A 14,657-nucleotide genomic window follows, 5' to 3' on the forward strand; every position below is an offset into this window, starting at 1 on the left:
AATTACCTTATTTCATAATTCACTCGATATTTTATCGGTATCTTCTGTACTCTCTCTCTCTCTCCCTCTGTATATATAAGATCGGACTCTTATCCACACAACCCATAATCTTTAATCTATAATCCATAACTCTTATTACTGTCATGGCTTGGGCTTGGGCTTGGGCTTAGCATCCATCAAGTGTGTCCACCATCCGTTGTCCGCTGGATACTTCCATCCATGATCCATATTCATATCCATACATGCCACACACACATACCACAATAACCACAAATACCACAAATACCACAAATACCACAATAACACCAGTAAGCCGTCCTCCTTTTATTCATATATCTATCACAGTCACAGCATTATCCCGACAAATCCACCATTATCCATCATCCATCATCCATCATCCATCATCATCCGCCATCCGTCATCCACCCTCATCCACCCTCATCCACCCTCATCCACCCTCATCCACTTCCTTGCATGACTTTACCCCAGAATCTCAACAATTTCTTCACACTTCAATTTCACTATCCATTCTAGTTTATGCTGATCTTGCAAAGTTATAAAACAGATTCGAAATAACCTTTATCCTCATCAAGAGATTTTGCGAATTCTTTCATACCACATCCAGACATATATCATACAATGTTTGCGATGCGAATTTGATTTTCGACTTTGGATTTTTGACGTTGGATTGTATCAAATAGCTTGAAAAACCGTTAAGCTACCCCAACGGATTTTGTTAGTGTGTGTGTTAGTAGGTATCATACCAATCAATACCAACACTCACTCAGTCAATCAAATTCCACAAAGGAAATTTTACTTATCTTTCTTTCACTCGGCCACAAATTTTAAATCAACTTATCTTTTAATGTTCGACCTGATCTTGGAATCCCCTCATCAATTCAATAACAATCAACAAAAGAAGTATGGATCTCTCGAGAGAAGATGAATATTTTGAGTGGGTGGATCGAACGGATTTGGTGGATGTTGCGCCGCGAATAATTCGTCAACCCGAAATATCAGCCTTGAAAGTTCTCTGTATGGACGATGCCGATGATGATGAATTCGAATTTCCAAGGTATGACGATATACAATGGAATAACAACAACAACGAGGATCAGGTTCCAAAGGAGGAATATGACGCTCAAGTCGACTATTACCTTCAATCTCCCTCACTACAACCAACATACCTCGAAGATGATATATCATTGTGCAGTACTCCAACAACCCTCTCTCCTTCGGATCAATCACCCGCATCCGAACTTTCGGAGCTACCGGAACCCACTGAACCTTGCGATATCACCGAAACTGTGGATGACTTGGGTGTCCGAGTCAAACCATCACATCATGTAGATTATCTCGCACACGACTGGCCAGAGGAGGATTTATGGGCGTCCTGGAAATTCATTCAATCACATCGTACCGCATATGAAAATAGCAAAAGATTAGAGAATGCGTCTTGGAGAGGTTGGGCGAAGAAACGATCCAATCTGAAAACCATCGACCCATCAACATTTGGCTGGTATGCACCTTTAATTTGGGGTTTCTTGTCAGCGCAATGCTAACACAACAGTAGGGAAAAGGATCATGATACAACATGGCTCTATGGACCACTCCACAAGCCAGAATCCTCGCAATCTCTATTTACTTCTCCAATGGATATGGATTGTCGACCAAAATTGACGAGATCGTTGTCATACGCAGACGTCAATGTAAAGCCGATTCTTAAACAACGAGGAATATGTGATGTATTATTGAAACGTTCATCGTCGGCTGGATTGGAATCGATGGAATCTTCCCTGCCTTCCCTTTCTTCTGGCAGATCATCCCCTACATCGACCGCTTCAAGAAAATGTGTTCGCTTCAACGATGAAGTTCAACAATATATCGCAGTGAATAGTTCATATGAAGAGGCAACTGATTATACGACGGGGAAGTCGAACATGCGCATTGTCGCCAAACTTCCAAATTCGACTCTCAAGAATACGGTCGAGGTTGATAATATCTCTGCCGTGGCTTATAGTCTACAACAATCTTTGATACAAGACCATTTCGTCCTCCCAAGGTTCGAATATGAAGAATACGCCAGTGCTGCGAATGGTGATGATGATGAGTGGGAGCTTTCGATGATAGGAATGGATTTCAAGTCGTCGACGACTTCGATTTCAGTAGGAGGGGGTATTTATTAATCTGGGTAATATTTCACACTTAGCATGGCGTCTGGGTGGAATAAATAATAGCAGCATAACAGGTGTTTTGCATAGCATGTTTTGAGGAATTATGGGATGAATGATACCACTAGCTACTCGGTGCCCTTGGTTGGCAACCCGACTGGCTGACATTTGAAGAGGAACGCAACGTCCTCGCCGGTACTATAATGTCCGGTATGGTTTTGTACCCATAGCATAGCACATAATGAAAGAAGAAATTAAAACTTAAAGAGTGAGGATATTGATATGATACGATAGATGATAGTATACGGCTTCATCCTTTGAAAGGAGGAGGTGGTGAACGTAGGTCGCTGTCAATATGTATATGTATATGTAGGTATGAATTTGTGATGAGGGGTAGCTTGGAATTTTCACTAGAGTCGCGTGCGTGATTGGATGGGGCAGAAATTCACCGCTCGAGATATCACCAGATTATATTGAATAGAGATGATTCGATGATGAGGAGAAGAAGAGAAGAGAAGACAAAAAGAGAAGAATAGAAAAGGAAAAGACATGTGAATGTGAAAAAAGATGTGAATGGATGGATGGATGGACGGTTGAATCAAATGGAATGGTGATGGTCTCATGTGTGTGTGTGTGTGTGTGTGTGTAGTCTCCTATTTCTCTTCTGTTTGGTGGGGATGTGGAATGTGCAATAGGAATGTCTCATGTTTTATGTTTTATATGGTTATGCTATAGGAGTATCGGTACTCTAGGGAGTAAGTAGGTAGGGGAGAGGGAGTTGAGAGATCGAAATAGGGCCCGAGTTTTGCAGGGGGAGGGAAAGGAGGGAGGAGGGAGGAGGGACGATGGAGGGAAGATTTGTATGTATGTATGTAGGTAGGTAGGTAGTGGGTAGGTTTGTGGTTTGTGGTTTGATTTTTGAGAAGGGAGAGAGGAGAGGGAGAGGAGGGGATGAGATACTAGGTAGGTAGGTAGGTAGGTAGGTAGGTAATTAATTTGATATCTGTCTATCTATTCATATTCTATCTATGTTCTTCTCCTCGTCTACATACATACATCTATCTATCTATCTCCTCAGCTACTATAGTAGATAATTCTAGGAGTTCTGAGATAAGGAATACGGAATACGAAAAAGAAAGAAATAAAATATACCCATCTATATAATTAATTCATCTAGATACCTACCCACCTGCTCACTTCATAATCCGTAGGATTACATTCAAATAGTTATAAAGGATTGGAGTTTGACAGTCCATATATTTTGTTCTGTTATGATTTTTATATTATAATTCATTGTATTGTAATATGTAATATATACATTCTCCCGCTCGCGAAATGGGTTACAAGAAGCGTATTTGTATTTGTATTTGTGTGTGTAACTTGTTGCGCTGTGGAAGGAAAGAATTCCAGATAATAGAGAGATTCTATGAGAAAGCTAGATCGAATGAATGATCTACAAATGTCTCCCTCTTCCGCCGTATACGTATAGTAAGAAAAGGTCTTTGGTCAAGAATCAGAACAGGTTTTCAAGGGAGGTAATCTTAAATCATATGTATACCGCGAGTTGGAGAGAGGGTTGCAGGATTGGGATGTTGAGAGAGAGTTGTCGTGTTGGTGGTAGGAATATGCTGGGTGATCATTTTGAGCGGCGGAATCGAGATGGTGATTTTTTTGATATGTAGTCTTCGGGTTTGTACGGAGCGGTTGAGTGGACCATCGTGGGGGAGTAGATGTACTATTTTTATCCTCGAGAGATATGCAAAGGTTTGCGGAGATGGTGAAAATTTGGATGTAGAGATAGATTACTGTTTGTATAAATCAAGAAATGCAACACTCGTGTAGACCTATCTCGAGGGAAAGGTGAGCTCCCCTTCCAATAATTTCCACCATGAAAGCACAAGATTGTCGTTTTCGTGTTAGGCTAAGTATTCCCATCTTTTTCCAAAACCCGCCCAATGTTTTCATCACACCTTGAACATCATCGATCGAACTAGAGATATCATTGAATCTAAGATGCCTGGTACATCATTCTCTTTTGATATACATTTTAAAGTCTTCCCAAACTTCATCGTCGAGACAACTCATCTAATTCCCCCTTCAACTCTCCAACTTCAGGACTAACACTCTCACTACTCTTCAATGTCATCACCGCTCCCTTCTGTGCAATCTCAATCAATCCATCTCCCAGTTCACATCCTCTCGCTAATCCCGATATCAAGACACCCATAAATGTATCACCAACCCCATTAACACTAACCACATCACCCTCTTCAACCTTCTCTGCCGCTGAGAACAACCTCATATATACACCACCCACTTCCTCATTTCCATTAGTACAACGTGATAAAATATATGGAGCATGATCTGGATCTCGAAGTCGTGGATCAGTAGGCGATAATATAGAAGTAAGTAAAACTCCTTGAGAACCAAGCTTAGTAAGAATAGTTGGGATATAGGGAAGTAGTTGAACAGCTTTGACGGGAATTCCTTGGTCAGTGAGATCTTTAGATGTCATCTGTACGAAACGATCTCGAGCGCCGGTGCTAGGAATACCGAGAGCATCAATTGTTTGCCACCATTCGTCGGTCTCGAATTTACCGTGGGTAGTGGCGGCATCGTGCATAGAAGTGAGTTCATGCTCGTTAGGAGTTGCGAGATCCACTATGTTTTTCGGGAAGACAGGGAGTTTATTGGCCTTCAGAGATGCATTGGTAGGGCGTTCAAAAAGACGTGCCGATTTAATGGTTGAGACGGGTTCATATGCGATCTTGATGGGTGATGAAGATAATTTGGTGGCGCTCAAGAACTCTTGGATGACTTCTGATTGCCAATTTGCGTCTATAATTACCCATTTTGTGGAAGATGTAAGAGACTTCAGTTTGCTGTGAATGGTTCGAATAGATGAGTCATTGAATGGCCTAGCAAATATATCCATATCGGCCATGGCGATGATGAGATCTTTCTTTCCATCATTGACGGCGACATACTGAGCTGTGCGGTATTTGGTGTCTTTTGAACATATTGTAATGTCATCGGTATTGAGTCCATTGCTTTGTAGGCTTTGAAGTATCGATTTTCCGGCCCTAGAATTATCAGATTTGATTGATGATACGATTATGGGCAACTCACTGATCATCAGCAATAAACGTATATAGACTGACTGGCTCCTTGCTACTAAGCTGAGCTGCACGTAAGACGTTGTAACCAACACCACCTATCGATGATTGGATTTTCGCGATATTCGATGTATGCATCTGAGGAGAAGAAGCCCCTGTCGCTTGGGTGGTACGAGGAGTATAGTCACAAGCGAGATCTATAGCTATTGAACCTACAACGACTATGCTGGGCTACAGGAAATAAATAGTTAGATAGTGGTAATATTCAAAAACATGGGTTCGTCGAAAGAACATTGTGGAAGGCAAGGAGGATTATTGCAAACCTTTGAAGTAGAGACACTGGAAGAGGACAGTTCTAAGCTAGGGTGATTTGGGTCTATCTTGTTTATATTGGCTGTAGAGGAAGGCCGTGTGAGGACTTTACTAGTGTTTTCCCTATGAATATCTATTGAGCCAATGTTAAATGTTTGATCCCACGCTTCACTGACCAGCGTTTGAATTCATCTTTTCTTAACCTAGAAAGCTCAACTGCTACTTTTGTCGCCATTTTGACGTTGGATTCTATCAATGCCCGATTTGCTGCAGTACTATTGCCCTTTGTAAGTTCTTTGATCCTTGCCAAAATGAAGGGAGTATTTGAATGGCCATGGAAGCCCTGTTCGGCGGCTTCTTGGACTGCTTGATCGATTGCCTTATCAATTTCAGACTTGGAAAGGGAGAATTCTTCAGGAATTGGATTTGCAAAATGAAAACCGCTAGCAGGTCTAAAAAAGTCCTGGGCATCTAGTATTGTTAACTATCGCTTACTAAATGGAATTGACGAGGGATAGAGTCAAAACTTACAGATAATAGCAGCAGCTTCTTCAGCATTTTGAACAACCATAGGACTTTTGACACCACTATCACGAGTGAAAAATGCCGGATAGTCGATCGGTCCAGTACGTCCATCTGCAAATGTGAAGACGCCGGCTCCTTGAGTCTCTAGATACTCCAATGTCCGAGGAATATCTAGAAAGCTTTTACAGCCACTGCTGATCACGGCAACTGGGGTACGTCCAAGTTCAGTGAGGTCGGCAGAAATATCCATACTGTCCTGACCTCCACGATGAACGCCACCTAGACCGCCAGTTCCGAAGACACTAATCCCAGCTTTACGTGCTAGAATCATGGTACCAGCAATTGTAGTACCACCAGTAATTTTGCGTCCAGCGATCCCCTAATTACGGTTAGTTCATTGTCAGTTTTACCCAGAAGAATATAGTATGTTAAAATGGACAAATCAGCACAGAAACTGCCACTCACCATTCCCAAAATATAAGGTAAATCTCTGCGAGAAACCTTCATGGTCTCCGGCTTACCAGCGGCAGATGCAATGGCAATCAACTCCTCCTTGTTTAATCCCACACGTGCAACACCGTCTAAAATTCCAATCGTTGCTGGAATTCCTCCATTGAGACGAACAACATCCTCTAAATCGAGGGCCAACTTGACATTATCAGGATATGAATATCCGTGAGTATAAATGGTGGTTTCCAAAGCTACAACTGGTTTCTCATACCTCGTAGCCTCTCTCACTTCCTCAGATACCTTGAAGAGTCTACTCTCAGCATCCCCAAAGCTCGGCCTTTGAGATCTCTTTTGATAACTGCCACGCCCTTGATTAGAGGGGTTGCTGAAATGGCACTTGGATAATAAGGTGCTGGTTGACACCGAAGAGATTCGGATCCCACGTGTGGGCCGGAGTATGGAATTCATGATGTGAAGTACTCTAACATGTAGCCGTGGGGATGTAAGATGAGGAATTCAATCATGTGCCAGTAAATGTCTCAATTATAGGAAGGTGTTATCTTCACGGCCATTTGTTGGACTTATAACATCCTATTATATATTCCAATGAGGTGTAGACAAGACAGTGAGTGGGGTGTAAATAGAAGCCTGTTAAGTTTATTGATAACCTTATTTTCACGTGATCTATCTGTGACACCTTGGAAGGTTTAGAAGGATTTTCGACAGATGAAGCGCCATCAAGAAGTAAATTCAAGCAGTGCAATATATTTGATACAAGCCAAGTCTTAATCAAATGTTGATTGGACTTCTTCTTCGAGCTTTCGGAATCAGTTGACCGAACCAATCAATTTGTTGATTTAAACACCGTTATGCATAATTTATATTAACTCGTAAGGAATATTTCATTCAAGAGATTGGAACGGAAATTTATCCCCTGGTCGTTATTTCGTATATTGTCATGCTGATATTACTTGTAAAACCAACTACCCGTTCTTCCTTTGACATGATGTATTCATTGCTTCTTTGATTTTCTGTACACTGTGGTTGCTGAGCATCTTTCCGCCATGGCGGCATTACAATCCATCATTCTTTTCATTTGTCTCTGCGTTCAAGGTATTTTCTCTCAAGAAATTGTCAATGGACAAATTTATACTCCCGGTATCGCGATAGTCGATGCGCCGCAACCAAATACACCACTTGGAGGGGGTAAGTTTTAATAAACTCCTAACTTTGGATGTTGGATGTTTTCTGATTGTTTAGATTTCCTACAAGTTGCTCTAGATGTCTCCTCAGATGGACAGCTTCAACTTCCACCCTATCCGAAGAACGCTGTCTCGGAGATCTATAATATCACCATGTTTCTCTCCAGTTATACTACAGGAAAAAACCTCACAATCTCAAATGGAACCGCGACAGCCGGAAATGCGAGCTTAGGCGAGATCATGGCTCAAGAATCAAGTAGCACAGTCAAACATGTAAATTGGGTTTGGCCTGATTGTCTTGTCGGTGATGGCACATCGGATAAAAACACTGCAAGAGGGGCATATAATGTGCGTCCTTGATATCCATCCTATGCTTGTGAGCCAACTCTAACAATCTTGTAGATTTCCATCCGTCAAAATTTCCGATTGAACGGAACTGATCAGTACACAATTTTCGACCTACCAATTCAAGTCACCAACTCTATACCTGAGCAAAGTGATAGACCATCTTGTGATTCTATCAATAATGATTTGATTCCTTGGGCAACATTAAACGCGTCGGCAAATGGTTTTACTCGTATTGCAGGAACGGCCATACAAACTACTGCCTCTTCACAGGATGGAATTGGGGCCGGAACCTCTATCGATTGGAGAGCTGGTGTACATTATATATGGATAGGAAGTCTGGTTATGATGTTTGCGCTATAGTTTTTAGAACATCGAGTCAAGGGTTAAGGGGGGTCTATTCTCTACTAATTTCCAATCTAATTTAAGTTCCATAATCCACCGACGCATCCTTAGAGTCTCGTTTCCGTTGCATTGGTTAGTTTGAGAGCTAACAACACTCCGTGGCCAGCTAACAATCAATTAGCCTGCAGCTTCAAGTGTCCTTCAGTTATATCCTCCCATATCAAGGTCACTTAGCCTCCCACAAACTACTGTTTCTAGACAATTTCATTTTCGGCATAATGCCAGGTGAAATTGCGTGCCATTCAATTCGAGTTGAAAGAAAACCCGAAGGATTTGTCGATGATGAAATCCAGGATAAGAGCAAAGGATGAGAAGCTTGCGAAGTGTTATCACATAGCCCCATAATACCTACACCTCATGGGGAAACCTACGCGCTAGACCCCGCTCCCCGCAATTCAAAACTCCAATTCTTTCCTCGGTTGGCAAACTTTCCCTATCCTGATTGGTCAACACGTGCTTCGATAAATGCTAAGCCGGATATCTGGAATATCGTAGTCAAGTCAAAGGTAGTGACATTCCTGTCAAGATGTTCTCTTTTCTCACCTTTCATCCCATTGAACCTTCATGATCAATTCGTCTCATTGACAAATTCTCATAACTATCAATAATATTACACAACAGACGGGAAAGATGCCAATGCATAACGGATGGCTTCCACGCGAAGGTATAACCTTAAACTCCCTGAACTCGTAGCACCAAAGCTAACACGACATATAGGTTTCCGAAGCGATTCCCTCGGTAGCCTTATCAAGAAAACGGCATTAAATCCCGCCTTTACATTAGTCTTCCTCATTCTAGCTCGTTACACTAAACGGGGAAATGATCTTTCGATTCTTCATGAAACGGCTTTCTCTCGAATTCGAAAACTCTTCTACTTTGGGGTTGTCAGATTAGTGTCGAACTATTTGGAAAGAGGCGTGCAGAATAATTGGGTAGATGATGTATATGATTGGAAGAAAGAAATTGTACTGATCACTGGTGGTGCGGGAGGGATCGGTGGTCAAGTAGTAAAGCTTTTAGCAGAGAAGGATATCACGGTTGTCGTATTAGATGTGATTCCTATGACTTTCGAGACGAGTATGTTATCCTACCTATATATCACGGAACCCTTCAATTGAACAATACTAACTTCTCCCCAAGCACCAAATGTGCATTACTACAAATGCGACATCACCTCCCCATCGACCATCGCTACAACCGCATCTCGCATCCGCTCCGAAGTCGGTAATCCCACCATCCTCATCAACAACGCGGGCGTCGCGCGCGGAAAAAGCATCCTCGATTCCACAGAGAAAGATATCCGATTTACCTTCGACGTCAACACGCTCTCGCACTATTTCACCACCAAGGAATTTCTCCCCTCCATGATCGACCAAAACCACGGCATGGTCGTCACAATCGCCAGTCTCGCAGCCTATCTCCCCGTCCCAAACATGACCGACTATGCCTCATCCAAAGCCGCCGCCCTATCTTTCCACGAAGGACTAACCGCCGAACTCCTCACCAAATACAACGCGCCAAAAGTCAGAACGATAGTGATTAACCAGGGATACACGAAAACGGCGCTGTTTCAAGGATATAAAAATGATGCGACGTTTTTGCTTCCGACGCTGGAGGTTGACACGGTGGCCGAGGAGATTGTGAAGAAGATTTTGAAGGGGAAGAGTGGGCAGGGAATTTATCCTGGGTTTGGGGTTACTCTCACGTGGTTGAGAGCGATGCCGGGGTGGTACCAGAATAGAGTGAGGACGAAGGGTCAGGATATCATGACGAATTGGAATGGGAGACAGGTGGTGGATGTGGATGAGTTTTATGGGGAGAAGGAGAAGGATGGGAAGGGAAAGGCAAAGGGGCTTGAGGAGGAAAGCGGGTAGGGGTTTTCCTTTTTCATTTGTCTCTTGGGTGGAATTGATGGGCTAATTGATTTAGATCGACGGTGTTGGTTAATCCTTGAGTTTTGACGAATGACAATTTGGTTTGTTGTGTTGTCCGGGATATCAAAGCTATTGAATCGAATGTGTATCTTAAAGTCGCTGAATTTGAATGAGCTTTTTGAGTACACTTTTAAATGGAGCAATGGAAGCGTCACTCTAGCTATTGGCGATCAGCATTGTGAATTACAGAGCAAATGTTTAGGCTATTCAAGTCTACCTAGCCTAGGCAAACAGAATAACATCTTTCAACACTCTCCCCATGACATCACAATCCCCTCAAGTCTCCATTATGAACCCCCCTTAACTTTGAATGAGTAAGATAGCATTGTATATATGGTCAACAGGACAGAAGATTGACATTACAAATAGCTTTACTAATTATTTTTGGAAGACCAAAACAGCACAGAATATCACTCAAAGACGCAATCACAAGAATATAATTAAACACAGAATAGGTAATCATGAACATTGTAAATTTTTATTTATACGTTTAAACACTACTCAAGCACTCATCATCTCAACTCTCAAGTTGCACGCCCATATAGTACCCAAACAAATCCCAATCATCAATCAGACGGGCCTTGAAGCTTTCGTATAACGCCCAGGATATCAACTCTCAAACGCCGGATTCATAAACTAAGAGTTGTGCCTACGACAAAGATAACCTTGACGCCAATCGCTGGACCAGCGTTTCCTTTTTCCTTAAATGCAATAATGTACTCATACAACAACAACATATTTTCTTTCTTAAGCAGAAACAGAGACCATTCTGGATGCTTCCAGCAAAGGTGCAGTAGTTGAGGGACCAGGGGCGTTCTCCTCAGCAATTTCACCACCAGCTTCTCTTTCAGCCCAGGCACCCCAAAGACCTCGCTTGCCTCTAACACGGATTGGCCCTCCTAGAGAGTTTTCTGGTTGCTCAACCTTAACGGCATCCTTGGTTGCGAGTACCAAAACTTCAAAGAACATCTTGGTAGCATCAGCTTTGCTTGTTGTACCTTCTGGTAATAAGTCTTGGAAAAGAACGCTGGCCTTCTTGCGCTTGTCTGGGCTGTTGGCTGCCTCATCGCCGAATCGTTCACGGAGAAGATGAACAGCGTGAGTGGTACCGAGCGATACAGGGCCGCTATCCGCAGGGTGTACGAGAGGTGCGGTTGTCTCGTCGAATTGGTTGCCTGGACTTACGCTGCGAGCGTCTCCTAAACCGGCGGTAGCGTTGTGTTCGTCATCGTCAATGTTGATATTGAATTCATCATCACCCCCCATTTCAATGATTGTACCATCGGCAGCAATCATCGTGTCGTCCCGACCTAAACCAGCATCACCAGCAAGATCGGCACCAAGATCCTCTTCCTCTCCAAGATCCAAACGTGGTGATTTATTGGCACCTGGTTCTTGCTCACCATCCACATCAGCAATACCGCCATCACGCTTACGCTTCAAGTCTCCTGTCCTACGAACAGCATCGAGTGAAAGCATTCCACGAAGCTCTGGTGCCCAACCCATACTTCTTCCTTCACCCATAATATTAGAAACAAAGCCACCATTCTTTTGCATTTCCATTAATGCCAAAAGTTGAGGATCGCGGGGAAGGAATGACTGAGGACGTAGAATGGCCTCGTGGTTCTTCTGCAATTCTTGAATAGCATGCTTAGAAATGGTAGTATCGTCATCAGGCATCAAAGGTTTAAATTTTCTAGCACGTTGAGCTGGTTGGCGAAAGATTGATTGTTCTGTCTCATCTTCTGGTGCGAATAATCCAGATCCTTCTCTTTGTTGCTGATTTGCCTCGACTTCGGCAACAATAGTTTCATCTATGTCGGAAAGTGGCGATTCGGAAATGCGAAGGCGCTCGAGTTCCGGAGCACGTGGAAGGGCAGAGATATCTGGTTCTCCACCAATGTTAAGCATGTCGATATCCCCATCATCATCACCAATGTGGAATCCAACATCATCATTACCAAATCCGAGGTTGATTGAATTTTCACGATCTCCATCATCAAAGACATCCTTTGCTCGTGGTTGGATATCCAATTCACTAAGTAAGTCATCTTCAACAGCTCTTGCTGCGGGTGCATCTCGTCCGAATTCGAGACTGATATCAGCTCCAGATCTATCAGCTCCAGTCGCCTTAGGATTTATATCGTCGAGTCCAAAATCAAGACCCAAGTCAAGATCATCGTCTAATGGTTCCAAAGCAAGCTCATCCTCATCTGCGTTGTTGTCTTCGACACTATTTTGTAAAAATTGACTATTGTTGAACTCGTCCTGCAAGTTGATGTCACGGCTAGCACCTCTTCGTTTGCGACCTAATGCTGATTCTTCGTCCAATTGGGAAAAAAGGAATGATGCATCAGGCATCGGTGGCATTTCGAGGTTATCTCCTTCAGTAAGCATATCAGGAAGCATAAGAGCATCTCGAGAAGGCATATGTAGTCCGGCGGGAATATCATTGTTACCGGAGAGACGGAAAGCCTAGGTTGGGAGGGTTAGTATTTACATCGAAGCTATTGAAATATTTAAAACGTACCATTTTAATTTTTATGAGAGCTTCATTACAATCATCCAGTAAATAACGCGCTTTTCGACTGTAAATCCTGACCACTCCTAGCAACAGTTGACCACTTAGACGTAAAGCCATTGGTGCTTGATTGGGTGTGACGATAGCTTCAACACTATCCTTGACGCTGGCTTGTAGAATGTGATTTTTTGACAACTTGCGCTCTAAATTTGCCGAAAGCCAGACACGAGCCAAAGGCCCTGTCTTGCTCAACAAAGTCTCTGAATAAAACATGATGATAGCAAGATATGTATAGCGCCCTCGCGCGAGGAAGTGTAAGTTTTGTTAAGTGGAATCAATAATAAAAACGCGTTTATATTGCCTATTGTTGTCCGTCGACTCTTTCGTTCGTTTGATGGCGCGTCGAGGATATTGATTTTGACAGCTCTCGATGAATATTTGTTATGAATTAAGCGCGTCGCGGAATTAAATTGTAGCAAGAAACCACAGGTATCGAAAGAACAATATAGTAGTCGTAGCAAAGAATTGATTGCAGTGCTTTAATGCGATGCGACGACGACGACCAGGTGATAAAGCTTAAGAAAGGATGGGGGAACAGGTGGGTGGGGAGGTTAATGTTTGCGCAATGAAGATTGAAGAAGAATCAAGAGGCTGGGATACATTTTGGATTTTAACGCTAAACCATTAATGGCTAAAAGTTTCGTCAACAAGTGGGTCTGGAGCCTAAAACCGTAATCTACACGTGACATTTCTAACTTTGTATATTTATTTATCTATTCAATACCGTATGCAGTTCGAGCAAGAGAGAAGGACAAAGAGGGAAAAAGAGAGAAAACTTCAACCAATTGATATGTGAACAGAGTGTGAAGTCTGATAAACAAAACAGTAGTAACATCTATCTAAGCGAGCTGGGTAATACTGACCTACTGGGTACAAAGTCAAGTATGGCAATTTGATATATGATAAAGTCCCTCCCTGGTACACAGGTAATTATTTTATAACAATTCACTGGTGGTTCTTCTTACGGAGTAACGTCTTCTTGGTTCTACATCTTGTTTCCCTACAGAGCATATATGCCTAGGTAGTGCTTATTCAAACTTTAAACCCCCTTCCCAGGACTTCTAGAATCCAATTCAAGGCCTAGAAACCCCCTTTGAGAAAGTCCCGCCCAGGCATGCGACCTAACTACAGGGGAGGATGTACCAAAAAACCTAGACCGTGCTCAACTCACTGGAGAGACTGATTGCCTACTGGGTATGATACCTTGATACTGGATACTCTTCTGCTTTTTGAAACTGGCAGGAAAAGTTATTACGGGGAGACGACACGTAATTCGATAATTACTATGGATCAAAATCTAAAAGACTATCAACCAATTCTTTAAGAAATACAATTACACTACTCTCAAAGATCAATTTCTTGCATGTTGGAGTTGGGAGGAGCTCTTTTGTTTTGTTTAATGGGTGGCCTTTACTGAATTCTTAACTCACCACATTTCCTCTTTCGTTTCAGCCAAATTCGCATGCCTCAGTGGTAGGCATTAAGCATAACGACAGCATATACTGCTGCTCGTTACTTTCGCAGACTTTAAAACGGTTTTCTGAATAGTTGGAATCGAAGCTATGTCGTGGCCGCGCCCTGCAAGATCTGGTAGTCCTTCGGGATCTTTATTGCCC

At 42.7% G+C, this 14,657-nt stretch overlaps 4 protein-coding genes across 4 annotated transcripts; 2 read left to right on the forward strand and 2 right to left on the reverse strand.

The window, feature by feature from the left end:
- Positions 1-923: 923 nt before the first annotated feature.
- Bfra_004532 (putative protein phosphatase type 1 complex subunit hex2 reg1 protein) lies at positions 924-2,186 on the forward strand (the record flags this gene model as incomplete). The annotated part of the gene is made up of 2 exons (XM_037334934.1): positions 924-1,519; positions 1,574-2,186. The coding sequence occupies 2 exons, from the start codon at positions 924-926 to the stop codon at positions 2,184-2,186; spliced, it is 1,209 nt and encodes a 402-aa protein (XP_037193468.1).
- A 2,050-nt stretch (positions 2,187-4,236) lies between these two features.
- Positions 4,237-7,042, reverse strand: Bfra_004533 (uncharacterized protein; the record flags this gene model as incomplete). Its single annotated transcript, XM_037334935.1, has 6 exons — positions 4,237-5,254; positions 5,301-5,518; positions 5,611-5,722; positions 5,776-6,070; positions 6,131-6,503; positions 6,590-7,042. The coding sequence occupies 6 exons, from the start codon at positions 7,040-7,042 to the stop codon at positions 4,237-4,239; spliced, it is 2,469 nt and encodes an 822-aa protein (XP_037193469.1).
- Positions 7,043-7,638: 596 nt separating this feature from the next.
- Bfra_004534 (putative epidermal retinal dehydrogenase 2 protein) lies at positions 7,639-10,480 on the forward strand (the record flags this gene model as incomplete). Its single annotated transcript, XM_037334936.1, has 7 exons — positions 7,639-7,780; positions 7,835-8,124; positions 8,179-8,436; positions 9,148-9,190; positions 9,244-9,603; positions 9,667-10,396; positions 10,456-10,480. 7 exons carry the CDS (start codon positions 7,639-7,641, stop codon positions 10,478-10,480), a joined length of 1,848 nt encoding a protein of 615 aa, XP_037193470.1.
- Positions 10,481-11,207: 727 nt separating this feature from the next.
- Positions 11,208-13,254, reverse strand: Bfra_004535 (putative double-strand-break repair protein rad21 protein; the record flags this gene model as incomplete). Its single annotated transcript, XM_037334937.1, has 2 exons — positions 11,208-12,935; positions 12,991-13,254. 2 exons carry the CDS (start codon positions 13,252-13,254, stop codon positions 11,208-11,210), a joined length of 1,992 nt encoding a protein of 663 aa, XP_037193471.1.
- Positions 13,255-14,657: the final 1,403 nt, after the last annotated feature.

This window comes from Botrytis fragariae, assembly GCF_013461495.1.
Source record: "Botrytis fragariae strain BVB16 chromosome Unknown tig00000050, whole genome shotgun sequence".
Lineage (NCBI taxonomy): Eukaryota > Fungi > Ascomycota > Leotiomycetes > Helotiales > Sclerotiniaceae > Botrytis > Botrytis fragariae.